Source organism: Grammomys surdaster, unplaced genomic scaffold (assembly GCF_004785775.1).
Source record: "Grammomys surdaster isolate TR1022 unplaced genomic scaffold, NIH_TR_1.0 64, whole genome shotgun sequence".
Classification (NCBI taxonomy): Eukaryota; Metazoa; Chordata; class Mammalia; order Rodentia; family Muridae; genus Grammomys; species Grammomys surdaster.
The window spans coordinates 17,109,544-17,136,167 of NW_021604566.1; the positions used below are offsets into that span (position 1 = coordinate 17,109,544).

At 35.8% G+C, this 26,624-nt stretch overlaps 1 protein-coding gene across 2 annotated transcripts in view; it reads left to right on the forward strand.

Annotated features, from left to right (window-relative positions):
• Sntg1 (syntrophin gamma 1) overlaps positions 1-26,624 on the forward strand; it is a 303,666-nt gene that overhangs the window by 203,922 nt on the left and 73,120 nt on the right. For both annotated transcript variants that reach the window (XM_028769474.1, XM_028769465.1), the window contains 2 exons: positions 18,092-18,208; positions 20,429-20,500. In XM_028769474.1, the coding sequence (XP_028625307.1) occupies positions 18,092-18,208; positions 20,429-20,500 (189 nt within the window). The remainder of the gene's footprint in view (positions 1-18,091; positions 18,209-20,428; positions 20,501-26,624) is intronic.

The window sequence follows — 26,624 nt, forward strand, 5'->3', positions numbered from 1 at the left end:
TATATGTATATGTATATGTATATGTATATGTATATGTATATGTATATTGCAAAAGGTAGAATCAATAACTTGTTTCTACTCCAGTGACTAAATATACCTTATCAAATACAGGGCTAGACTGAAGGCCTTCTGGCCAAATCTCTTTTACATGTGGCACACAATCAGGCTCTACAGAGATGACACTGTGTATGCAAGCCTTATCACCCATGACATGTTGATTGTCTTATGGCCAGTGTTCTTTAAAGCCACTGAGCATCTCTCAGTGATTGGACCAACAGCTAAGCCAGAAAGAGTACTGGAAGAACTATAGCTATATCAAACAATAATGGCTATCTGTGGAACTATAAAGAATAGGGAAGTCATGTAACTGGAAAAGAGACAAGAAAAAATAGCCAATGGAATGAATTAAGAGCAGTATATAGTAACTCATGAGACTTGACCCATGACAGTCTGTAGACAGATTGGGGCTATATTTAAAGATCTTAATTTACATATCATTCAGTGGGAAAAGGAGGACTGATAGATGCTGGGATGACCACTATAGCATCAATATATGTGGAAAGAAACATCTAGAAATTTCAATGGGAATTAGACCACCTGTGGCATCCTGCTAATTATCCACTGGAAATCAGAAAGCAGATGCTGTCACCAACCTATAGGACATTTCTCTAAAGGTATACTTGAAAGTGGTTCATAGATTCCATATAAAGTGTAGTCATAGGGGAATATCTTAATCAATAAAAATTCTATGAAGAGACACCATGACCACAGCAACTCTTAAAAAAGGATACATTTAATTTGGGACAGCTTACAGTTTTAGAGTTGTAGTTTATTATCATTGTGGTGGTGGCATGTAGTATGCAGGCAGACATGGTACTGGAGGAATAGCTAAAAATTCTACCTCCAGATTAGCAGAGAAGATTATGAAGAGATACTTGGCCTGGCTTGAGCATTGGAAACCCCAATGCCCAACCCCTGGTGACTCACTTCACCCATCAAGGCCACACCTACTCCAAGAAGGCCTTATATTCTAATACTTTCAAATAGTCCCACTTCTTATGAGTCTCTGAACTCCATTACATTCAAACTGGGGGGCAATAAACATTGTAAAATAACAAAAACCACTGGCAGTTCTATGAAATATTGTAACATTTTGCATGCTAGTCAGACATGTAAGATATTTCCCTGATTACCGCCTTGACAAATGTGCTCTGTTTGGACACATACAGAAATCAACCTGTCTTGTCAGAAATTGGCAGGTAGACTTCATAGAGGGCCTATGCCTTTCAGTGGGGGATGCATATATGCCCTCAACTGTGTGTACACTGCTGCAGGTCTCTTACAAGCACATCTGTCTATGGCAGCAACAGGTGAAACTACCATTAAGGGTCTCACCCAAGTAAGTGCTATGCGTGAGTGTCAATGAAGGATCAATAGTGACAAAGGTAGCCATTTCACCAAATTGATGCACAGAACTGGACTGGAGACAAGTGGGTGCAATAATATTTATAACCCCACAGAGCTATGCCAATTGAAAGAAAAATGGGTTGTTAAAACAACAGCTAAAGAACCTAAATAAAAAAGTTAGTTTTCTAAATGAGTAGAAAGGAGATTCACAAAGAAATTAAGGTTTTTGACTGAAAATGCCAGTGCTAGGGATAGGCTATCTTCCTCTGAGTTGTTGTCAAAGGAAGCCCCTGATACTCCAAAAGCTATAAAGTCTATTTCTACCCGTTAGTGATGTGCTAGAACTACATGATGAGACCTGATTGCTGAAGAAGACGCTGGATTCTTTGACTGAAGAGCATGGAGAAATTAAACTGTGACTGAATTTGAAATTCCAAGCCTGTTAGTTGGTTTCCATAGTGACAGAGGGAGCCATGAAAGCTGCTGATGAGGAGTAGCCAGGCTTCATATGCAATAATGGCTCAGTTATCATGTGCAAAACCAACAGCCTTCCAGTAGAAGTTAAGGCCTGCTCCACAAGAGGAAGTTCTCATCTAGTATAAATAAGCAAGGACAAACATCTATGGCTGAGGAGGATCCCAAAAGGGAAGCAACTTCTATTGATTTACTAGATATCTGTGATAGGCCTGCCAAAATGCCTTCCATACATTTTTGTTTATGCCCATAGATAACTATTGTCTGACTCAACTCATAACCCATTGGTGAAACTCCTTAGAACAAGTGACTGTCACTGTATTATGATGGCCTAACTATTAGCCATAGGTGGATGTCTATATTCATTCTCACCAAGCCTTAGAGATCATTGTGAAACTGAAATCAAAAAGGATGCAAGAGCTGGAGGAAGGGGTGGATTATTGTAAATTAGTTTATTCTGTGATTGCAACATCCCTTTCTTCAGGGAAGCTCCTGGAGACAGAAAGGAAATAACTCAAAATAGCTTCAGGAAGTCCCTGAAACTGACTATATTTACTAGGTGGCCCTGTTGTTTTTATAACAAAATCCCAAAGATTTGATTTTACCACATGAAGAGTCAGGACCCAGATGCTGTGGTGAAAGCCTGCTAACTCAGAGAGGCAGAGAAAGTACCTAGCTGACCTTCTTCCAGCTGACTGATATCCCAGAGAGAAAAAAAGAAAAATAGTTCTCCTTCTCCACACTGTCTTATAAACCCTTCCAAACTTAATGTCCCTCCTTTCTAGTTCCTCTTTGTCTTTATCTCTCCTCCTGACTTCCTCAAACTCTCTATGTTTTTTTTTTTTTTCTGGCGTTCACTCCCTAGTTGCTTTCTCAGCCTTTTGATCTATGGTTGCCTTTATTCAGCCTTGTTTATAATAAACAGCTCTCAGATTAAAAGTGTGTGCTAGGACTGAGTCACACCTTCCATACTGGAAAAAATAAAACAAAACAAGTTTTTGTCACAGTATGATCAAATATGCTTCAAAATTCTTGGGTTAAATGTGTGTGCTAGGGCTGAACCATACCATGCTAGAGACAAGTTTTTCCTATATACAATCTCTGGATTCACAGTATAATCAAATATCCTGCAACTTGCCCCCTTGCTCAAGACTGTATCAATAGTAAGACAGCTGTACGTCACTCTCAGTGAGGATTCTAAGACAAACTGAACTGCAAAAAAACCTCGGAAACTAAACTAGTTTTGCTAAGCTCAAACAAGCTGAGCTCCTAAAAGAGATGTAGGCCAGTTGAACCACTTGGAAAGAACACTCAGAACCTGTTAATCTTCCTGAAGGTTGTGCAATATATTCCAGGTTCCCAGATTTTATGAGCTGCCACCCATACTGGAGTGGCTTTGGTGACACAGTTTTATCATAGAGTCAGTTTTGCTTCTGCAAGTAACTCTCATCCATATTCCTATAAATAACTCCAATAAACATAATTGGTTCACCAAATTGGATTTTGGTGGTATTCATACGTTCATCTTTCAGAGACTCCTTATCTTAGGTGACTAGATGTATTTGTTATGTCTCCTCATGAAAAGTCACACAACAGGCAGCAAGCTACAGCATATTGCTCAGTTTACTCTCCACATCTATACCACACTCAGAACAATTTCATCCAGTATGGACACTCCTAAAATGAAAGTATACCTTGTCAGTACTTTAGCTTGCAGCAAATCATTGAGGTCTAAAGACACAGCACATGCAAAGGACAGTCTTAAGAGTCTTTAATCCTTTCTATTCATGCTTAGATGCCAAAAGATCTAGTGCAGACCCATGCAGGCTCCCAAATTGTTACTTCAGTCTCTGTGAGCCCCTATGAGCTCTGCTTAGTTGATTCTGTGAATTGTGTCCTCCTGGTGTCCTTGAACCCTCTTGCTCTTACAATTCTTCCTCCCTGTCTTCTACAGGGTGCTCCAAGCTCTGCTTAATGTTTGGTGTAGGTTTCTGCATCTACTCCCATGAGCTACTAGATGAAGCCTCTCTGATGCTAATTGTGCTAGGTACCAATCTATGAATATAGCAGAGTATCATTAGGAATCATTTCATTAGCTTGTTATTACTATTGTTATTATTATTATTATCATTATTATTATTTTGTCAGCATGTTTGGTTGTACTCTATGCCTGAGAATAATCTAGTTTCCAGTTTTCCAGTTCCTGGCCATCTTCTAGATATTGTTGGATGTAGGTTTCCTTTCATGGCTTGGCCTCAAGTTAGATTGGTCACTTTTATAAACTCTGAGTCACCATTACCCTAGCACATCTTGCAGGCAGGACAGGTGTGGAACGAAGGTTTTGTGTCAGGCTTGGTGTCCAGGTTCCACCACTGGGTGTCTTGCCAAGTTACTGATGATAGCCAGCTCAGGTTCCTTTTTTTCCATTTCTAGGAATCCTTGCTAGGTCACTCTCATAGGTTCCAGGAAGTTTCCACAGCAGTATGTTTCCACATCACCCACTAAATGTCCCCCTACTCCAGCTATCACTCCCTGTATTCTCTCCCTCCATCCCTTCTTCTCAATGTCATTCCTCCTGTTCCAGTCTCCACATGACTCCAATTCATCCCTAAAATCTATGCTAGTTTCCCTTCCCAGGAAGACACATTGCTTTCTTTTAAATTTCTCCTTGTTACTTATTCTCTCAGGTCTGTGGATTGTAGTGTAATTTTTCTTTTAATTTTTTAAAAAATTAAAAAAATAATATCGAGGCAATATTCATGTATAAGTGAGGACATATCATCTTTGTTTTTCTGGATTGGCAGAATTTTTATAATTCTGTTATTTGTCTGAAAATTTCATGAAGTCTTTTTGTTTTTTATCTGCAACTGAGAAATACTCCATTGTATAAATATACTACATCTTTTCTTTTTCTTTTCAAGGTTTATTTATTTGTTTTATGTATATGAACACTCTATCTGCATGTGCTCTACATGACAGAAGAGGACATTAGGTCACATTGTAGACAGTTATGGGTTCAATTGCTGGAAATTGAACTGAGGATCTCTGAAAGAGCAGATGGTGCTCTTAACTACTGAGCCATCTTTCCAGCCCCCACTATTTTTTTATTCATTTTTTTGGTTGATTGACATCTAGGTTGTTTTCAATTTCTGGCTATTATGAATGAAGCTTCTGTGAACATAATTGAGAAAAATGTATTTATAGTATTGAGCATCTTTTGTATACATATACAAAAGTAGTAGAGCTGTGTCTTGAGGTAGATGGATTTTTGTGTCTATTTCCCACAGCAGCTACAAAGACACAGTATCAAATATTGGTGAGGTATTATGATAATGTAAAAGAAATTAGAAGGAAGAGTTTAAGACTTCATTTATGTTATATAAATTTATTCTCATAGGGATGTAGAGGCACTGGGGCCCATACACATGAGAGTTTGTAACAGCTTTATGAGTAGTCCTGGCTACTCACCCTTGTATGAAACTATTAAGAAAGAGTACATCCACTAGTACAGATACGATGTGTGTATACACTAATATTTGTGATTTAAGAGTATGTAGCAAGCAGGAAACTTAAGTCATAGTTATATGGAACAACATGAATGAGTTCATGGAATGTGTTAGTTGAAAGAATTAAAGTTATGGCAATATATTCATGAATTAATTAAAGTTAACTATAGTAATTTAAAATGTATTTTTGTCAAAAAGAAAAGGAGCGTTAAAAATCAAAACTGTTATTAGACAAATTATCAATGTAATGGCTTCAAGAAGACAGCAAGTCACATGTGACTAGGGAAGACTGAAAGGTACAGAAATCACCTTGGTTGTTAGAAATGTAATGTCTTTAACAAGAAGGTGTTGAAACAGACAGTGCTTTCACTTTTTTAATAATTTAACTAGTCAGCCATGTTTTATGTGCTCTGCACAAGTGTGTGTGTGTGTGTAAATATGACCCTCAGTGTAACAAAAATGGAGTGACAGTGTGATCTTTGTAAGGAAGAAGAGAATAATATAAGAGAGAGAACTATCTTCAGAACGAATAGTTACTCATATCATGGTGATGTTTTTGTCTATGAAGATTGGCTGTTTAACATGAATGCATTATTGTGCTGGAAATACGGCTCTCTTAGCTTGTTCTATATTCTCCTTTCTGAGATAAGACCTTCTGCTGTGCTCCTGTATAACAAGTGTTGTCACAGGAGAGAACCATATATCATTCTCTCATTGAATAAGAGGTACTCTAAATATCATTTTTGTGTCCATTTTGGTTGCATATTTTCCAGGCTCCGAACATTCAGACTGTCTCAGAATTAACTCCTTAATACTGTTCCTCATTGTGCTTCTTTTATACTTTTTGTGTTTAGATTTTTTAATTCCTATCATTAATTGATTGATATCATGTTTTTAGTTTTCTAGCATTGCTTAGGTACTCAATATATAATTTATTTTAATTTACAATTTCATTCAAGACATATTAATCCCTTTATATGCAAATTGTAATTATTTGTTTGGAATCAATATAGTCTATTTCCAAATTCATCTTACTAATAAAAATATAATTTTAGTTTTCTTTAAAGAAAATACCTAAATTTCTATGAATCTCAATGTATACAGCAATTCATCATAAAGAGAATTATATTTTAATACTAATATCTTTATGTGAAATAAAATTTTTTTCAATTCTACATAAATATGTGTTGAATATTTCTAGAAAGTAACTTTATGCTTTAAGGTCATAATGGAATTTTAACTTTTACTATTATGATACCAGGTAAACATTGATATTCTTAGCTATCAGGGATTGGTCTCATGAATAGATTTAGACTTTATGTAAAGGATATTTCATGAGGTTCTTATTTTTTAGTCTTTATATGTGATAGATTTTGTTTATTGATTTACAAATGTAGAACCATCTCTGCATTTCTGGGATGAAACCAACTTGATCATGGTGAATAATCTTTTTGATAAGTTTTTGAGAAATTTGGTTTAGAAGTATGTTATTGAGGTTTATAGCTCCTATGTTCATAATTTTCTTTTATATTGAGTCTTTTTCTTGTTTGGTGTTAGGGTAGCGATAACTTTGAAGAAAAGAATTTAAAAATGTTTCTTGAATTTTGAGAATAATTTGAAGAGCATTGACATTAGTTCTTTAAAGATCTGGTAGAATTCTGTCCTGGCTCTAGAATGTTTTTTCAGTTGTGAGACCTTTAATTGTTGTTTCTATTTCACTAGATTTTATGGGTCTCTACAATTACTTTGCTTTTATATAATTTTGATAGGTTGTATACATCAATAAATTCATCTATTTCTTTTAGGTCTTCCAGTTTGTTAAATAAAGATATTTACACTATGCCCTTATTACTCTAAATTCCTCTAGTCTCCCCTTTTATCTCCGACTTTAGTAATTTCAATACACATTTTTTTTGTTCCCCTTTTCTCCTCCCTCTTGCTCTGGGCCCGCTTGTTCTGGGCCAAAGTACACACTGTAGCTGTCTTCAGAGACCCGTATGAGGGCATCAGATCTCAAAATGGATAGTTGTGAGCCACCATGTGGTTGCTGGGATTTGAACTCATGACCACCTGAAAAGCAGTTGATTTTCTTAACCACTGAGCCATCTCATTTCATAGTGAGCTTATGAATTTAAAGAATTCTGCTCTGCTGAGCATTGATGTGGCAGACACTGCTGAAAAAATTACCCATGGCCTGAGGTCAGTATTTCTATTTTAGTCAAGCTTCAAGAATGGCATATATAGCTTGATGATGCTAGCCCTTTTTGCCCTGGGATTACTTTTATTCCTGTCCATCATGTTAAAGCTTATCTTTAACAGCATCAATATGTTAGCAGCCAAAATATATGACTTGAACCTGAAAATGGAGCCCCCCCACCCAGACAAAGTTATTCAATTAACAGACTTGAAGGTAAGGATGGGTAAGATTCTGCATAGATCTTAAGACAGAAGTGCACTGCTTTTGATAATGCAAATTTTCATGATGGGTAAGGAAGGCATTCTTGTCAGAATGACCTAAGACAAGCTCAGTCTTGTTCTGAAATAATAAAGGGGGGAGAGCTTTTGGAGTTGCTTGGCAAGAATATGACATTGGCCAAGGACAAGGAAATGGGCTTCAGGCAGGAACCCGACATTATTCTAGAACAAAGAAATAATTTCAGGTAGGCGTTTAAATCTTAGGCTAGAACAAGGAAGTAATCTTAGGCAGGAATCTAAATATTAGGCAAAAACAAAGAAGTAATTTCAGACAGGAATCTAAATTTTAGGTGAGAACAAGGAAGTAGGCTTCAGACAAGAAAATGACTTGGGCTAGGACAGGGAAGTAGGCTCAGATATTCTAGTCATCCTGATAAGCCCTTAGAAACAGTGATCACAGGAGTATTCAAGAAATTTTGTTTATTGCCTTGCTTATTCTTTGACTATTTGTGTTTATTGTCTTGCTGTTCCTTAACTATTTGCATCTATTGTATTGCTAGTTCCAGAACCTAGTACTGATCTTAATACTTGCATGTAATTAAAATGGTATAAAAGCACGAAGGAGGAGGGGGGATGGGTTAAGGAGTTTCTAGGGTGGGGAAATCGGAAAAAGGAATGGCATCTGAAATGTAAATAAATAAAATACCCAATAAAAAGTAATTTAAATATTTTCTTTCAAACTTATGGTTAATTTGGCTAAAGGTTTGTCAATGTTGCTGATTTTTCTCAAAGAACCAACTGATTATTTGGTTGAATATTTTTATTAGTTTTTGAGTTGTTTTCTACTTCATTAATTTCAGTCCTATATTATATTATTTCTACTAATCTATGCTTTTTGGTATTAGTTCTTCTTTCTTAGAGTTCAAGTGTGTCATTTAGTTACTAATATTAGATATTTCCAGTGTTCCATGTAGGCTCTTAGGGCCATAAATTTGCCTATTATAACTGAAATCATTGTTAAAAACAACCAGAAGCAATATACAGAATCAATGCAGTCCCCATGAAAATTCCAACAAAGTACTTCATAAAACACACACACACACACACACAAACCACAAACACACAAAGCAGGATAGCTAAAACAATCCTGAAAAATAAAGAACTGCTGGGAATTTTATCACCCTAGATTTCAAGCTGTATTACAGACCTATAGTAACAAAACAACATGGTGTTGGAATAAAAGCAGATATAGAATTGAAGACCAAGAGACATTTCCACACACCTGATTTTCTAAAAGGAGCTGTTAATATACACTGGAGAAAAGACAGCATCTTCAACAAATGGTCAAACTAGTTGGCTGAATGTAGAAGAATGAAAATAGATGCACTTCTGTCACCCTTCTCAAAACTCAACTGAAAATGAATAAAAGATATCAAAATAACATTTTAACATTGTAAAAGAGAAAGTAAGCAAATAGGGTTGAACTCGTTGTCAAATAAAAGGACTTTCTGAGCTTGACACCAATAGCACAGCCACTAAAAACAGCAATAAATAAGTGGGACTTCAAGAAACTGAAAAGGTCCTGCATGCAATGAAAGCCATCATTATTATCTAGAATATATGAAGAACTAAAAAATAATTAATCCAAATAAAAATGAGGCACAGAACTAAACAATTCTCAAATAATAAAAGACAGATATTTGAGAAATACGTAAAGAAATATTCAATGCATTTATGGATAATATTCAGCAGCCTTCAGGGAAATGCATATTTCAAATTACTTTGAGATTTCATTAGTCAGAATAGACAAGATTAACTTAAAATAAGACAGCACATGCTTGTGAGGATGCAGAGAAAGGGAAACATTTACTTTCGTGGAAGTGCAGACTAGTACAGTCACTATGAAACTGTGAGTGGGTAATCTTCAGGAATATGAAGCATGATCTACTTCATGATACAGCTATACTGCTCCATGATATATGTCCAAGTAACTCATATATTATTAAAGAGATACTTACTCATCCATTTTCATTGCTGTACTATTCCATAATAGCCAGAAGGTGAAAGTAGCTTAGATATTTATCAATCAATGAATAAATTTGAAAAATATGTTATAGAGACAGAACATTAATCAGCTGTTAAGAAAAATGAAATTATAGTATTTGTAGGTAAATGGATGATAGTATAAACATTCATCCAGGGTATGATAACTCAGACACACACACAAAAAAACAAATATCGCATTAAAAAAGACCAACCTTGCAAGACATACAAATACAACATTGGCACAAATGTTATAGAAGTAACCAAAATTTTTTGATTGAATTTAAAACTCACCCATGAAATGACACTGCTGAAGTGGCCCAGAACCTGAGACTAGATAAATCTTGTGCCTCATGGAAAACATTCTACTGTAACTCTGCTACGGGAACTCAGAAATAAAATTACTCTTAATGGTGTATACCCGTAGATTGGTGTATATTTTTCTCTCACCTTGTGCTGTTATTCTTCTTTGGAATGACAGTTCCAGGCATCACTAAATAAAATATAACAATTGGGAATGTCAGCCTTCTGTAAATAACATCCATCTACTAAAGAACAAGTTTAACCTTTTTTGAGTCTGTCCCTGGACTTCTCCAGTTGTACAAATAATACTGTAAGTTGCCGTCTCTTATACCAAACTTTACCGTAGCCAGAGAAATTCTTTCCTGAAGTAGATGGGAATTAGAGACCCACAAATGTACAATGTGGAGAGAAAGAGAGAGAGAGAGAGAGAGAGAGAGAGAGAGAGAGAGAGAGAGAGACTTTGGATCCCTCAATGCTAAGCGGGTGTCTTTATCAAACCATTCCTCTCAAGGCTCAGGAATCTATGTAGAAGAAGAGGAGGAAATATTGTAAAAGCCAAATGTGATGATTGATCCCAAGGAAATAGTTTCTTCCACACATAATAAGGCCCACGGAACCTATATGAACCCAAGGAAACTGACAACAAACAAGAAGAAAACCTATACAGATTCAAGCCAAACAAAATTCCCAGTGATGAAAAGGGAAATACATGCAAATTCCAACCCTAAGAAGCTACTGGAAAATGTAAGATTTTTTTTCCAAACGTAGTGTCACTGAGTATATCAATAATGCTATAGTTCATGTCCCATAGCTAGGAGTTAACTAATACCAAACAAACTCCAAACTCCATGTTATATTTTGTTTCTATATTGAATTTTTGTTTTGTTTAGGCTTTTTGCCTTATTGTTCTCTGTCTCTGTCTCTCTGTCTATCTGTCTGTCTGTCTGTCTGTCTCTCTTTCTCCCTCTCTCTCAAGAGACAGAAAGAAGAAACAGAGACAACATTAAGTTGGATGAGCAGTAGGATCTAGGAGGAGTAGGGGTAGAGGCACACATGATCAAAATACATGAAAACATTTTTAAATAAAACAGAAAATATATTTTAAACAGTATGATTCAGAAAAAATGTTCATCTCATACTAAGTAACCTTGAAAGCTCAGTTTCTTAGGTCATAATGACCCTGTAAATTGACCTGAGGATTGTTCATTTCTTTATTCTATTCTCTGAAATGTTTTGCAAGTACTCAGTTTAGTTTTTCCAATGATTAGAAGTTGAAGACATATTTAACCTATCCTCACATTTTTCTCCAGTTTTAAATAACAGATTGAAGTGTCTTAATATTACAGAATTATTTATTTTTCAAAATTTTCCTTCATCTTTTCTGATATTCCATTATAGTCCATTTTAAATTCAAAATTAATTTTCTAAATATTGCATTTTATATTCTTCTAGTGTATTGTGGGGTCTTTAGAATGAAGGTATTTTTGATCTTAATATTAATGATCAGAATATTAAAATTAGAATAAGTTTTTCTTTTAAAAAATATGTATTACAGATTTATATAATGTTTTATTAACATCTGTCTGTACTTCCTAACTTTCTCATATTGGGCCTGTGATCCTGCAATCTCACAGAATAATTCTCTCTTCTTCTAGTAGTGCTTTTTGCTCTGTATGGTGTTCTAATGTGAGCAACACTATGGCGGTTTTTCTTTTGGACTGTATTTGTATTTGTCTTAGTGTTCCAGTTCCTCTTGTTAGTATAACTTATGTACCCTATGGTTTAGACGTGCTCCATATGCAAGACAAAGGTTTCTATTTGTCTTTTGTTTTATTTATTTATTGCTCATTTAATGCAGTGTGAAGGTTCTTATTCAAGCCAGCAGGGTCACAGCTTAGGCTGGGAACACTGTACCTCTTCTATGCACTTACTCTTTCCAAACTACTTGTTTCCTCTCTGTGTCTTTGTCTCTGCCCTCTCGCTGTGTCCCCCCTACTCTGTCTCTCTCTTTGTCTCTCTCTGTCTCTGTCCTTTAGTGTTGACTAGCATTGCTGAATATTTGAGGATTTTTTTCTGTTTACTTTGGTATTTTGCACTTTCACTTTACTGGTTAGAGATTAAAGCAGTTTGAGATATTACCAGAGTGTTTGGGGGTCCTATGAAAGCAATACTTACTGTCACAGAGCTATGTGGTACTTGATTTTGTTTCCTCATATTTTCTTTGTCACATGTATAAAGAGGACATATTCTGGAAGCTAAACAAATAATAGAGAGGCATATATTGAAAATCAGTTACCTTCATTAAAGCAAACATTGTGTAATCACTGCTCCTAATCAGCTTGCTAATTTTTTGAGAAATTTTCTCATAAGATGCATACTGTTTCTATGACCTAATTGACTTTAATATTATCTGAAATGAACTTATACTCATAGTTTCATTATTGTCTCATTTTCTATTATAGAAAATGTTATAGGTATAAGTACAATTTAAATAAATGACATGACCTTCTAAAAATGGAAAAAATAGAGTGAATTGTGCCAGAGATGGAGTCTTTACTTACCAGTTTGGTAGGGCTTTCAGAGTGTTGATTTGACTGTCCTGGATACTGATGATGTCACTTTACAGCAGACTGTAAGACTGGACTATTGCCACCAAACTGCTCTTTTCATTTCAAGGTTGCAATTTTGTGGACATTAGTAGCAAAAACACAATCTTTTTTTTTTATCATTTAACACCTTACTTGTCATTGAGTTTGTTTTACTCTTTTTCTCTGGGGCATTTCCTAATATTCTTGGGTTTGTCTCCCTTCTTTTCTCTGGATACTGCTGTGCTGGCTTCTCCAAGACTGATGTGCCACTCATAATATGTGTGATGTAAACACCCAAGTTTCATCTTAAATGATAATTCATACATATAGAACTGCAGGTTACTGGGATTTTCTGTTCTATACATTGATGTTTATGACATATAATATCCTGTCTTGTTTCCATTTACAAGTCAGTTATGAATCTAATTTTTGTTTCTTTAAAAGTAAAAATGTGGGTTATAAGAGTTTACTGTTAGAACACTTGCCTAGCATTTATTGTCCCTGTCTTTCAGCTTTAGCACTACAAAAAAGTAACAACTTTTTTCCTGCTTCTTGGCCATGTGATGAAGAACCTCTGTTGAATTATAGTTCTTAGTAGACTGGCCTCTTTATGCATATTTGAGAATCTCTTTGGGTGTGATAATTTCTTTGTGTCTCAGCTCTGTTTATTTCCTTGTGCTTGGGTATTAGATTTTAAGGGCTTAATTTCTCATTGTGACATTCTCTATATTCTTATCTGCTTTATTTTCTACCTGTATTCATGGCTTTGATCATCACTCTAGAAGTTTTTACTTAATCAGCTTCTAAACTTTGTGTTCTATTATCTTTTTTGTTCTCTTTCATCCAGATGAATTCATAATATTTTAAAATATACTTATTTATGTTTGTGAAGCCATAGGAAAATGGACATGAAAGTGTATGGGAATGAAGGTGCCATTATGAAACGAACTACCATGTAGGACCAACTCTATTTGCAGTCTGACTTTTTCTGCCCCGTCTCCCTAACTTCTGTTTGGACCCATTTCACACATGAGCCTGATCCTTCTGCTCCAGAATTGTTGCTAAAGTAGAGGTTTTGCCCTCTACTTGTAAGCATGACTGCAGAAATTTAGTCTCTGCCCTGATGTTGTTAATAAAATATGACAAAATAAAACCCATGTTTAGATTTATATGTTACATAGGTGTAAATGTCCATAAGTCTGGGGATTCTCTATTTATACCTAATATTTGATAAATACCTAGGACTTAAAGCCAGTATATTTTCCAGTCTTCTAAAACAACTAGGTTGGTGTCTTTTCTGAATCATTTATTATAAAATTTCCAAACATAGAACCTGATCATATCCTTCTTTTATTGTAATGTAATTACTCTAATATAACTAAACTAGTTTGCGTACTTATAAACCTTAGTTAAGATTTCTATTAACATGATAAAATGCATGACTAAAAACAGCTCTAGGGGAAAAAGGCGTTATTTCCTCTTAAAATTGCTCATCACATTTTGTCATCTAAAGTAGTCAGGGCAGGAATCCAAGGCAGGAACCTGAAGATACTATTTACTAGCTATCTCCCCATAACCTGCTCAGGCAGTTTTCCTATGATATCCAAGAATATTTGCCTAGAGGAACTATCACCCAGAGTGGGCTGGATGCTTCCACACCAGTCATTAATCAGGGAAGTCCCCCACAGGTATATTCACAAGCCGATCTGGCAGGATCATTTCCTCAATCATGACTCCCTCTTCTCAAATAACTTATGTCAAATTGAAAAAAAAAACTAATCAGGAAAATCCATCCTTTTTAAACTTGACAGAAACACATTACTCTTAATATATACCCTTGACTTTCTTGTTCATTCCCAATCTCTCATATTAATATCACAATACAAAACAATTCAACTTTTCAAAGTCCTACAGTCTTTAAATGTTCAAACACTTTGAAATATCTTTAAAATATCCAAGTCCTTTTCAAAGTTCAAAGCCTGTCTAAAATTTCTAAATCCTCTAAAATGTCTTCAGAATTTGTAAATTCTGAAGTCTTATAAAATTCCCAAATCTTTTTTCAATGGGTTCCTGTGAAATAAAAAATAAGGACATAACTTCTTACTACAGGAGGCACTAGGCAGGGCATGGTCACACCCAAATCAAAGCAAAACTAAAATCCAAAAGTATAAAGTCTCAATGCTTGACATCTAGAGCCCACTCATTTTTATCAGGGTCCTGAGGGTCCTGAAACATTTCTCTGACTCTGCACACGTATCTTTTCTCGCTGACAGGCTCCACTCCACAGCTTCTGTTGTCTTTTGCAGTCATTCCATGGTACTAGCATCTCTAAAATGCTACGGTCTCCCATGCAACTGAGCTGTACTATCACCAATAGCCTTTCTTCAAGGATTCTGGGCCTACTACATGGTGTCAAGCCTCAACTTCTTTCTATGAATTGAGAGTTTTCTGTCTCAACTGTGACCTCTTCTTCACTAATGTCCTTCCTTGGACAAGATGCTAAGTTTCTACTGCTTTCTGTGGCCCTTTCAAGTGTTCACAACTAGTAATATCTGGAAATTTTTTACCCATTACCAAGTTTGGATGCCAGAATCAAGTACCACACTTGCCATCTCTGGACCATAGCTACACTACACTAACCCTGAAGAAAATCTCTCAAGAAGATATTGCCTCGATCACGCTGGAGTCTTGTTAATCACAGCCAAGTCTTCTACTCCACCTATCCAGAGTCAATTCAAAATACTGAATAGTCTTATAGTCTTCATGGAACTCTCCAATTTCCCTCTGCAACTTCACAAGTGGAGTTTCCATTGTCTGACCATTCTCAGGTTTGACTTCTTTGTTCCTATAACAGCTGACTAAGCTCAAAACACTCAATAGCTTTTCTATCCCAAAGTTCCAAAGTTCTTTTACAGTACTACATAAAATATATTCAGATCAATTATATTATTCAGGTTAATTTTTATATAGTCAATTATAATTAAGAAAATGATATCAAACATTGAAAATAATAAAGTTACTGTCCTCATAAAAACACTTTTATGAGGATATAGCCATACCACATGATTGTGGTACTAATTTCACAATTAGAGTTTCATTGCTATGATAGAATAACATGAGCAAAAGCAACTTAGGGAGGAAAGCATTCACTTCAGCTGGCAACTCTCAGGTCACAGTCCATATCTGAGGAATGTCAAATGGGAACTGAATGCACCCAGAGGCAACAACTGCCAAAGATCATGGGGAACACTGCTTCCTAGCTAGCTCTTCATTGCTTGCTTAGTTTGTTTTCTTATACCACCCATGAACAACTGCACAAAGGTGGTGCCATCCATAGTAGGCTGGACCCTTCCACATCAATCACTAACTAAGAAAAGACATGCACTACAAACTTGCTCTCAGGACAGTATCCTTGGCCATTTTCATGACTGAAGATCCTTCTTTTCAGAGGACTGTAGCTTGTTTTAATATGTGTGCATGACTCTGTGTGCTCTGTGTGTATGTGTGTGTAAATATATACATAATTAAATGTTTTTATGAGGAGAGTGACTTTATTATTTTCAATGTTTGATATCATTTTCTTAATTATAATTGACTATATAAAAATAAATCCAAATATTTATTGTATCTAGATTTATTATGATTTCATTAACAACTGAAAAGTCTATGAAGAGTCCAATTATAATGTAAACTTCAAAACATACATCAATACTCTAGAGAGGATATGTAAATCACAATTCCTAAAGTTGTTAAATCAGAGACTTCATAAATGCAAAAGTGTTATTATAATATAAACTAAGATAATGTATAATACAGATAATTACACAGTAAAAATGATGCAATGGAAAGACAATGTCACTGGGTGTAAATGGAAATTCTTTGCGAAGGTTCTTATGTTGTTATTCTTCAACTGTTACAAGAGTATGCTGTTTACAGACCACCTTAAATCCAGGTGTGGATGTGAGAAGGACCTCATCTTCTGCAATGAACTGGGAATTTGGTGTTAGCAGGTGGATGAGCATGACAGCTGTACTGTACACTCTACTACTCTCATCATTATATCTTGGGAGAGTTGTAACGGACACTAAGCCCAGCTGAACTTCCTCACGTGTTTCATATTTTATTGGTCATAGAAGGTGTTATAGAAAACCATCCATGTGATTGATGAATCAATGTCTGAAAATCAGAAATCAAAAAGTAAAGCTGATGATGTAAGAAGGGTCTTCCCATATGGAATCAATGAATTGTGAATCAAATATCAAAACTGTAGCATTCAACCAACATTTGTGTGTGTTGAGTCTCATAGCAATTAAATGGTGGAGCGTGAAGAAAGGCGAAACTACCCTGTCTCTCACCTAGCAGTTTTCTAAGCATGGATTTTATGCCCCATGTATGATATGCCAAATGTAGTATTCAGGTTTTCCATTTGGCTTCTTTGTTCTCCAAAATAATGATTCTGAGATAAATTACTTACCTATGAATAATTTCTTAGCCCAAATGCCTTGCTTATCTCCTGACTAGCTTACAGCTTTATTTAACTGGTTTAAAGTATTCTATGTTTTGCACATGGTTAGTTAACTTTTGTTAGGTTGATGCAACCTTTTCTGGAGTTCAGGGCAATTCTCTTTCTCCAACTTGACTATCTCAAAGTCCCCTTTCTGTACCAGAATTTCCACCTCCCTCTTTTCTGACTAAGCTCATAGACCTTTTATTGGCAGATGAAGCTTCCATACATTGCTCAAGAGATTCTCTTTACAGAACTGTGCTTTCCCGTAGAAACTAATTTCTCTCGGTCAACAAGACCCAGACTTTCAATGATCAGTCATTGCAACTTGATGTGTAAAAATGAACCTTGATTTTTAAAAAAAATTTTGAACCTCAACTTTTTTAATTATAAAAATTGATAGCATATACTTTCCCACCTGAGGTCAGTGCATCATTCTATCTTGTGAATCCCAGAGTGATGTGCTTCATTCTAGTGGATAAACTATCAGGAAAGGGCTTACAATGCTCATTTCATGTTTTGTGTTATGAGAACATTAAGGCATAATGAATATAGCTAGTTGGGAAAACAAGAGTTGAATAGTCTATTGTAAGTAAGTACTTTTAAGAGCAGAAAAAGAGAGAAGGAGTTAGAAAGTAGCTCATGCCAAATATCATAAGGCAGCATTTGACCATGTTATGGAGACAAACTCCTCTGAGTAGTTTCTATCCTCTACTAACAGGGAGGATGATTTAGTAGAATTTGCTATAAATCAAATATTTTTTATGAAATTATATGAGCACAAGACACAGAAATGGACTACAATACGTAAAGTGTAGTTTGGCAGTTAACAGCACTTACTTTCCTTGCAGATAGTCTACATGGGCTGGTGTGAAACCCGGGAGCAGGAATCCCTCCAGGATCGTGTGTACACACCTGTGTTTCTTGCCCTGAGGGGCTCCTGTCTTTACAGGTTCCTGTCACCTCCAGTAAGTGTTTATAGCCAAATGTTTGTGCTCCTTGATCTGCTGATAGCAGGCTCATATCACCTGAGCAACACCTAATTACTAATGCACTTTGAAAATAAGTTACAGGACATTTAGTAAATTGTTAATGTTTTGCCAAATATAAAGCTTTGAAGATGTTAGTTTTTGTTTTCTTAAGAACCTGATAAATGAGCAAACCACAATATTGTTGCTAAAATTTTCATGAAGACATTGGTAAAGATTTAAGAAATGTCTTCAAAGTTATATCAAGGAATTTCATATATTTGATGAAAAAATAAAGAAATGATACTTAGAGTAAGATATTTAAACATTTATTCTATATTAATTAATATTTCATTCCTTTTGTATCTGTGGACCCTTTGAGAGGCCTTAGTTTTTTTTTTTTTACTTTTTATTTTATTTATGTGTACATTGTAGCTGTCTTCAGACACACCAGAAGAGGATATTGAATCCCATTACAGGTGGCTGTGAGATACCATGTGGTTGCTGGGAATTGAACTCAGGACCTTTGGAAGAGCAGTCAGTGCTCTTAATCACTGAGCCATCTCTCCAGCCCGAGGCCTTAGTTTTTCTTTGGCGCATTTTATTATTAACATTAAGCTTTCAACTTATATTTAAATTATTATTAACATGTAATAATAAAACTTCAGAATAATCAGTCAATATTAATTCTACGTATATTAAGTCAAATTCTATGTTGATAAAGTCTAAATGAAAGGCAAGTGTGATGGTACATGCCTGTAGTATCTGAGTATGGGAGATTGAGGAGAGAAGAGAAGGTGTTTGAGGCTAGCAAGGTATAAAAAGTGAGATGCTGTTTCCAAAAACACTACTATAACACAACAAAGCAACAGAAAACATACAAATCCCACAGAAGTTTAAATGAAATTTTATTATTCTTAGGGAAAAGAGAACTATTTTCTGGGAAATACACGAATACATTAATTTTCCCCTACTGTAAAAGTTATGTAGCTAGATCACCTTAAAGAAAAACAAAGTTTATCTTGTCACACAGTGTCAGAGTATTCAGTCCATGGCCACATAACTGTGTTGTATGGCTTACAGCAGCATAGTGCATGATGCCTGGTGTAGACACCAGTGGAAGAACCTTACCTTATGACAGTGAGATGACAGAGAAAATAGAATGACTTCAGATATTAATACTCCATGCAAGTCCATGTCCCTAATGATCTAAACTTTCTTAAATTATAGCCCACCTTCTAAATGTTCTGCCATGTCCCAAAATATAACAGACCAGGAGCAACCAAACAATAAATGTGTCTGCGGGAATATTTAAGTTCAGCTATAGCTATCACACTTCAATATATGAATTTCTAACTGTGTAGCTCTTCTGGAACCTAATCTCTATGTAATATATTCTATTGTGTCTTGTATGTACACTCAATATACGTGCACATTTATTTTCTTGAAAGCCTTGCTTTGGAAACATGTACCTTACAGAGAATTAACACCCAACAAATATTTATTGACTACCAACACAAGATACCAGGCTGCTCACTGACAGGTTTAATAGTATAAATGATCTGAGAATTAAATCTAAATCATTACTATTTTTAATGTTTATGTCCACACAAAATTCATAGTGCCAGAAAAGAAAAAAATAAGAGTTTATATATTTTGCTGTATTTCTACCCTGAATAATTTCTTCTGCATAGAGAGATGAAATATTTTAGAATAAGTAAGGGAACTAACTTAAGCATAAAGTTGACATCTTCAGAAAATTTTAATAACCTTAGAGTTGTTTTAAAATATCAATAATTTTTTAAATAATTAAAACCAATATTGATATCTATGTTCTCTATCTTTCTAAGGGAAAATAGCCACAAAGAGGTAGAAACATGGGATGAGGACATGTACAAATCTGAAGAGCAACATGAAATTTCACTTGTTCTTGACTCAAAAAAAATTGACTATTTAGCACTTGCATATTTAATATTTGTGTTAAAAGAACACAAGAATTATTTTAAAGACATAAAAATGGAAATTGTTACAAACAACATAAAAAAAAGAAAAGAGAAAGACAAATGCTGATAAATAATGATATAGAAGGAACTTTATAGGAAATATCACTGATTGAGAGACTAAAGAAACATTCTATGAAAGTGTCATTATCCAGATGAACCAGAGGGAAGCAGAAACACTTACTAGCATAAATGATCTGTTATTACCTGTCTTCTAAAGGTGACTACCTGGGACTGGACTCGAGCAGAGAAAACCTTCTCCGTGTGTGAGATCATGTGCAAGGTCCTCAAGGTATGTGCAATACGGACAAGCACCTCAATGGGATGTCTTCTAAAGACTGGGGATCTGGGCTCAGGTACAGCTTGTGGAAACAATCTATGAATCAAAGAGACTGTGAACAGTGAAAGTACAAGAGATAAAGGAGGGAAACTCAACATACAAAAATGCACAGGCACTCAGTAAGTCTAAGCAAGGAAAAAACATGAAACCCAATGGAGAAAGACTTATTTTATTTGTCTTGGGATCTGATAATCACTGTATATCATAGATAGATAAATTCTTGGTGGCACACAAAACTATCACAGCATCAAGTCATCAGGGAATCTTAAAGACTGAAATTACTTATACAGTCTAGAGTTGGAATTAAAGTGGGTTATTTGAAAGAAACAACAGTGCATGTTTCCTTTTAAAATTTTTATGTGTGGATTTAATGTCTACAACATCAATCTATGGGGAATTATATTAATGTATTGACATATGTATTAACATATATACATATGTTATATATAAGGAAATGATACTTACATAAATAAATTTGCATAGTCTTCACTTCTGTAGTCAATTTTTTTTGAGTCAAGAACAAGTGAAATTTCATGTTGCTCTTCAGGTTTGTACATGTCCTCATCCCATGTTTCTACCTCTTTGTGGCTGTTGACCTATGTCTGCATGATCCTCCCACTGTCATACCTGTTCTTCAGGTTTCCATTTCTGTATATTTGAATTGCACATTTCTATTTTTTCTAGAGTCCAAAATCAAAGGAGCTCATATATTCCTATATCTGACCCATTTCATTCAGGTCATCCCACCGATCATCAGTGCTATGATAGATGGTAGGATCTTAGTCATTCATAGGGCTGAATAATATTCCCTTGTGTTTATGAACCACAGCTTTTTAAATCATTTTGTATTTCACAGTTTCTTCAATATTTTGGTTAATTTGAAAAATAATGCAGAAAGCATACAAGTGTTAATGCATTCATCTAGTAATTATTAAATCTCCTCTGGTATATGCTCAGGGCAGAATTACTGCCTGGGTAATAGTTTTCCATTTGTAAACCCTTTAGCAATATGTATATTGTTGCATGTAATGGGTATTTGGATCTAACTCTCCAGACAGCTATATTAAATCTGCATTAACCTGAGTAACAGCTGGTATCTTTTCCCTTTTAGAAAATATACATTTGAAGTAATAGGAGGTAATACCTCCAAATGATTTATGTGTGAATTTCCCCTATTAGTTATATTGATCATTATTGCATGGGCTTTGGCCAGGTTTTTGTCTTCTTTAGAGAAATGATTATTGAGATCTTTTGTCCATTATTTTAAATTTCATTGAGAGTTTTTATTTTTATTATTATTATTAATTATTCAATTTGATCACATCTCAAATGATATCCCACTTCCTGGTTACCCCCTCCACCAACCCCCCCCTACCCCATGATATCCCACTTCCCAGTAACCCCTCCATCACTCCCCCATCCCACATCTGCCATCCCTCCTCCCTTTAGCCTATATGAGAGTGCTCCCCCACAGACCCACCCTCTCCCACCCCACCTCTACAGCATCTCATACTATGGGGCATCAAACCTCCCTGGGGCCAAGGGCCTCCAGTCCAATTGCTGTTGGGCAATTGCTACATGTGTATCTGGAGCCAAAGATCCCTTTAGGTACACTCCTTGGTCTAGTCTCTGGGAGAATTGGGTGGTCAGGACAGCCTATGTTGTTCTTCCAATGGAGCTGCAATACCCATTGCAACTGAAGTTGCATTGGAGTTGCTCCTTCAGTCCTTCTGCCATCTCCCCCATCAGGTTTCCTGAGTTCAGCCTGATGGTTGGCTCCAAGCATCTGCCTCTGCTGGTCAGTTGCTGGTTGGACCTCCCTAGGAACTCCCACACTTGGTTCCTGTCTGCAAGTGCCGCTTGACCACAGCAACGGTGTTGGGTTTGGTGTCTGTAGACATGATGTATCCCCAGGTGGGGCAAATTCCTGGCTGGTCCTTCCTTTAGTCTGTTCCATTTTTTGTCCCTGTTCTTTATTTGGACAGGAATATTTCTGGGTTAAAAAAACTTTGAGGTTGGTGAGTGTCCCCATCCCTTGACCAGGGGCCATGCCTATCTACTGGAGGTGGTCTCTCCAGGTTCTATCTTCCCCTTCTCTGTGCATTGCAGCTAAAATCAATCCCATTGGGTCCTGGGAGCCTCATATTTCTCTGGTGTCTGGGAATCTCCAGTAGCTATCCCCAGTTTCTCATCACCCCTGCTATCTATTTTTATTCAATTTCCTGACCCTCTGTATCTGTCTCACTTCTCCAGATTCTGATAATGCCACCTTTATTTCCTACCCCTCCTTTCTCTGTCCCTTGTCCCCATCTCCTTCCATCTCCCAAAGTCATCCTGTTCCCTCCCACCTCAATGCAGAACTGAAGCATCCACCCCCTGATCTTCCTTCCTTCTGTGCTCAATATGGTCTGTAAGTTGTATCATAAGCATTGTGAGCTTTTGGGTTAGTATCCACTTAGTGAGTAAATACCATGTGTGTTCTTTTGTGGGCTGGGTTACCTAACTCAGGATAATATTTTCTAGTTCCATCCATTTGCCTACGAATTTCATGATTTCATTGTTTTTAATCACTGTTTAGTACTCCATTGTGTAAATGTACCACATTTTCTGTATCCATTCTTCTGTTGAGAGGCATCTTGGTTGTTTCTAGTTTCTGGCTATTATAAATAAGGCTGCTATGAACATAATGGAGCATGTGTTCTTCTTATACGTTGGAGCATCTTTTGGGAATATGCCCAGGAGTTGTATAATTGGGTCATCAGCTATGTCCAATTTTCTGAGGAACTGCCAGACTGATTTCCAGAGTGGTTGTATCAGGTTGCAATCCCACCAACAATGGAGGAGTGTTCCTCTTTCTCCACATCCTCGCTAGCATCTGCTATTATCTGAGTTTTTGATCTTAGTCTTTCTGACTGGTGTAAGGGGGAATATCAGGGTCATTTTGATTTGCATTTTCCTGATGACTAAGGATGTTGAACATTTCTTTAAGTGTTTCTCAGCCATTCAAGATTCCTCAGTTGAGAATTCTCTATTTAGTTCTGTACTCCACTTTTTAACAGGGTTATTTGGTTCTCTGGAGTCTACTTTCTCGAGTTCTTTGTATATTTTGGATATAAGCCCTCTATTGGATGTAGGGTTGGTAAATATCTTTTCCCCATCTGTGGGTTGCCTTTTTGTCCTATTGATAGTGTCCCTTGCTTTACAGAAGCTTTTCAATTTTATGAGGTCCCATTTGTCGATTGTTGCTCTTAAAGCATAAGCCGTTGGTGTTCTGTTGAGGACGTTTCCCTTGTGCCCAAGTATTTGAGATTCTTCCCCAATTTCTCTTCTATTAGATTCAGCATATCTGGTTTTATGTGGAGGTCCTTGGTCCACATGGACTTGAGCTTTGGGCAAGGAGATAGGTATGGAACAATTTACACTCTACTACATGCACAAAACCAGTTGAACCAGCACTATTTGTTGAAATGCTGTCTTTTTTCTGCTGAATAGTTTTAGCTTCATTGTCAGAGATCAGTGACCATAGGTGTGTGAGATCATTTCTGAGTCTTTAATTGTATTCCTTTGATCTACTTGCCTGTTCTTGTACCAGTTTTTATCACTATTGCTCTATAATATAGCTTGAGGTCAGGGATGGTGATTTCCCCAAGAAGTTCTTTTACTGTTGAGAACAAGTTTTGTTTTCCTAGGTTTTTTGTTATTCAAAAGGAGTTTGAGAATTGCTCTTTCTAAGTCTGTGAAGAATTGAGTTAGAATTTTGATGGAGATTGCATGAAATCTGTAGGTTGCTTTTGGTAAGATGACCATTTTTACTATATTAATCCTGCCAATTCATGAGCATGGGAGATCTTACTATCTTCTGAGGTCTTCCTCAGTTTATTTTTTCAGAGACCTGAAGTTCTTGTCATACAAATGTTTCACTTGCTTGGTTAGAGTCACACCAAGATATTTTATATTGTTTGTGACTATTGTGAAGGGTGTTGCTTCCCTAATTCCTTTCTCATCCCTTTTATCCATTGAGTATAGGAAGGCTACTGATTTGTTTGAGTTAATTCTATATTCTGTCACTTTGCTGAAGTTATTTATCAGCTGTAGGAGCTCTCTGGTAGAATTTTTATGGTCACTTATGTATACCATCATATAATCTGCAAATAGTGACAACTTGACTTTCTCCTTCCCAGTTTGTATCCCTTTGATATTTTTTTTGTTGTCTAATTGCTCTGGCTAAAACTTAGAGTACTATATTGAATAGGTAGATAGGGAGACAGTAGGAGACTTTTGTATTTGTTATGGCTTTTAGTAACATCATCTTGGGTTACTTTGTGAAAATGCATGTGAACTGTTTGTAGTTATTTCATAACAAGTATTTCCAACTTAACAACAGTAATTATGAGTAGAAACATTTATATTCTTCTCCAGTAACTATATCAGATGTTGTGGTACACACCTATGATATCAGCACAGAGAGACAAAAGCAGATGAATCTCTGTGAATTTGAAGCTAGTTTTGTCTACATAATAAGTTCTAGATGAGCTGGGACTCCCTATTTTAAAAACAGGATTCTTGAAATATGTTATAGGAACTTCTAAGCAGTAGTCATCCTACTGTGCTATGACAAAGCTTAAAGCAGTTCCCAGTCTCTTATGTGCACTTTGATGCTGCTAACTTCTGTCCCCTACCTGCTGAGCTTTTCATTTTCATGTAACAAGTATTTAGTTTTCTTCTTCTATGAGATCCACATAGGAGAAAGAATGTGCAGCATTTGATTAGGAAGCCTATCTTACCTCACTTGGTATAACACTTTTCAGTTCCACTGATATTTTTGCAAAATTCTTATTTATTTTTCTTTTTTTTATAATTTATTTTTTCTCAAATCGTAGTTCATTCACACAGGGGTTATAAACACAGAAAGGCAGGATGTGGGGAAGGGAATGGCACTGGAGTGTGGGAGTTCAGGGGAAATACAGATATCTTCAGAACCGGGTATCGGCTGGGTGACTTGTTCAGGGGACAAGTCACTATGACTCTGCCTATGACTCGCTTGTCCTTATCTAAGTTGGTATTGTCTGCCAAGGCTACCTATTTACAAGGTCTATGACTACTCAGGTTTGTAAATTTCCATGAAAGCTGCCTGTTTACAATAGCTTATAGCCATCTGTCTCAATGTTTTTCCACAGAGAGAGACCAAAGACTTGGTGTTAGTATACATGTATGACAGACAGGCCTATTGCTGACTTTAGGCCTATGGATGATTTTAGGCCTACAGTGTGTAAGCAGGGCTGCCTCTGACATCTCCTCCCTTCTCTAAGTATAGAAAGGCTGTGGCAATTCTAAACTTGCGAAGGCGGGGATAGGGGCATTAGTAACATCTCATTGTATATGTACTGTGCAATTCTTATTCATTCACCAACTTGTGGGCATCTACTTTCATTATCTAGTTTATTTTTAATATCTCAATATTTAAATATAAAATCAATTCATATATTCATATAAATATACAGATATATTTTCATAATCAATTATATAATCACATAATGAATTATTTAATTCATATAAATATATAGATATATTTTTTAAAATGTAATTTAATTTATATATAATAATATATATAATATATAATAAAAGAAATTACATTTTATTTTAAAATTTTTCTTGTAATGAATAGGATATTCAAATGGCTCTTTAGTAGAATATGAAGATCTATGTGTGGCTTTATACCTAGAAGTGGAATAGCTAGGTGATATGCAAGTTTTTCTAGATTTTTGAGAATCTTCCATTTTGATTTTAACTGGGTCCACACAAATTTACACTCCCATCAGTGGTGCATACAGGTTTCCTTTTATACATACCCAGCTAACATTTTTGTTGTTGTTGTTCTTTTGATCTGTGAGCATTCTAACTGGTTTCAAGTAGAATCTCAAAGTAATTTCATTTGCACTTCCCTGCGAGTTAATGATGTTGAAATTTTTTTGGAAAAAAAAAAACCCATATTATCTATTTGCAGTTCTTTTTCCCTTCCTTCCTTCCTTCCTTCCTTCCTTCCTTCCTTCCTTCCTTCCTTCCTTCCTTCCTTCCT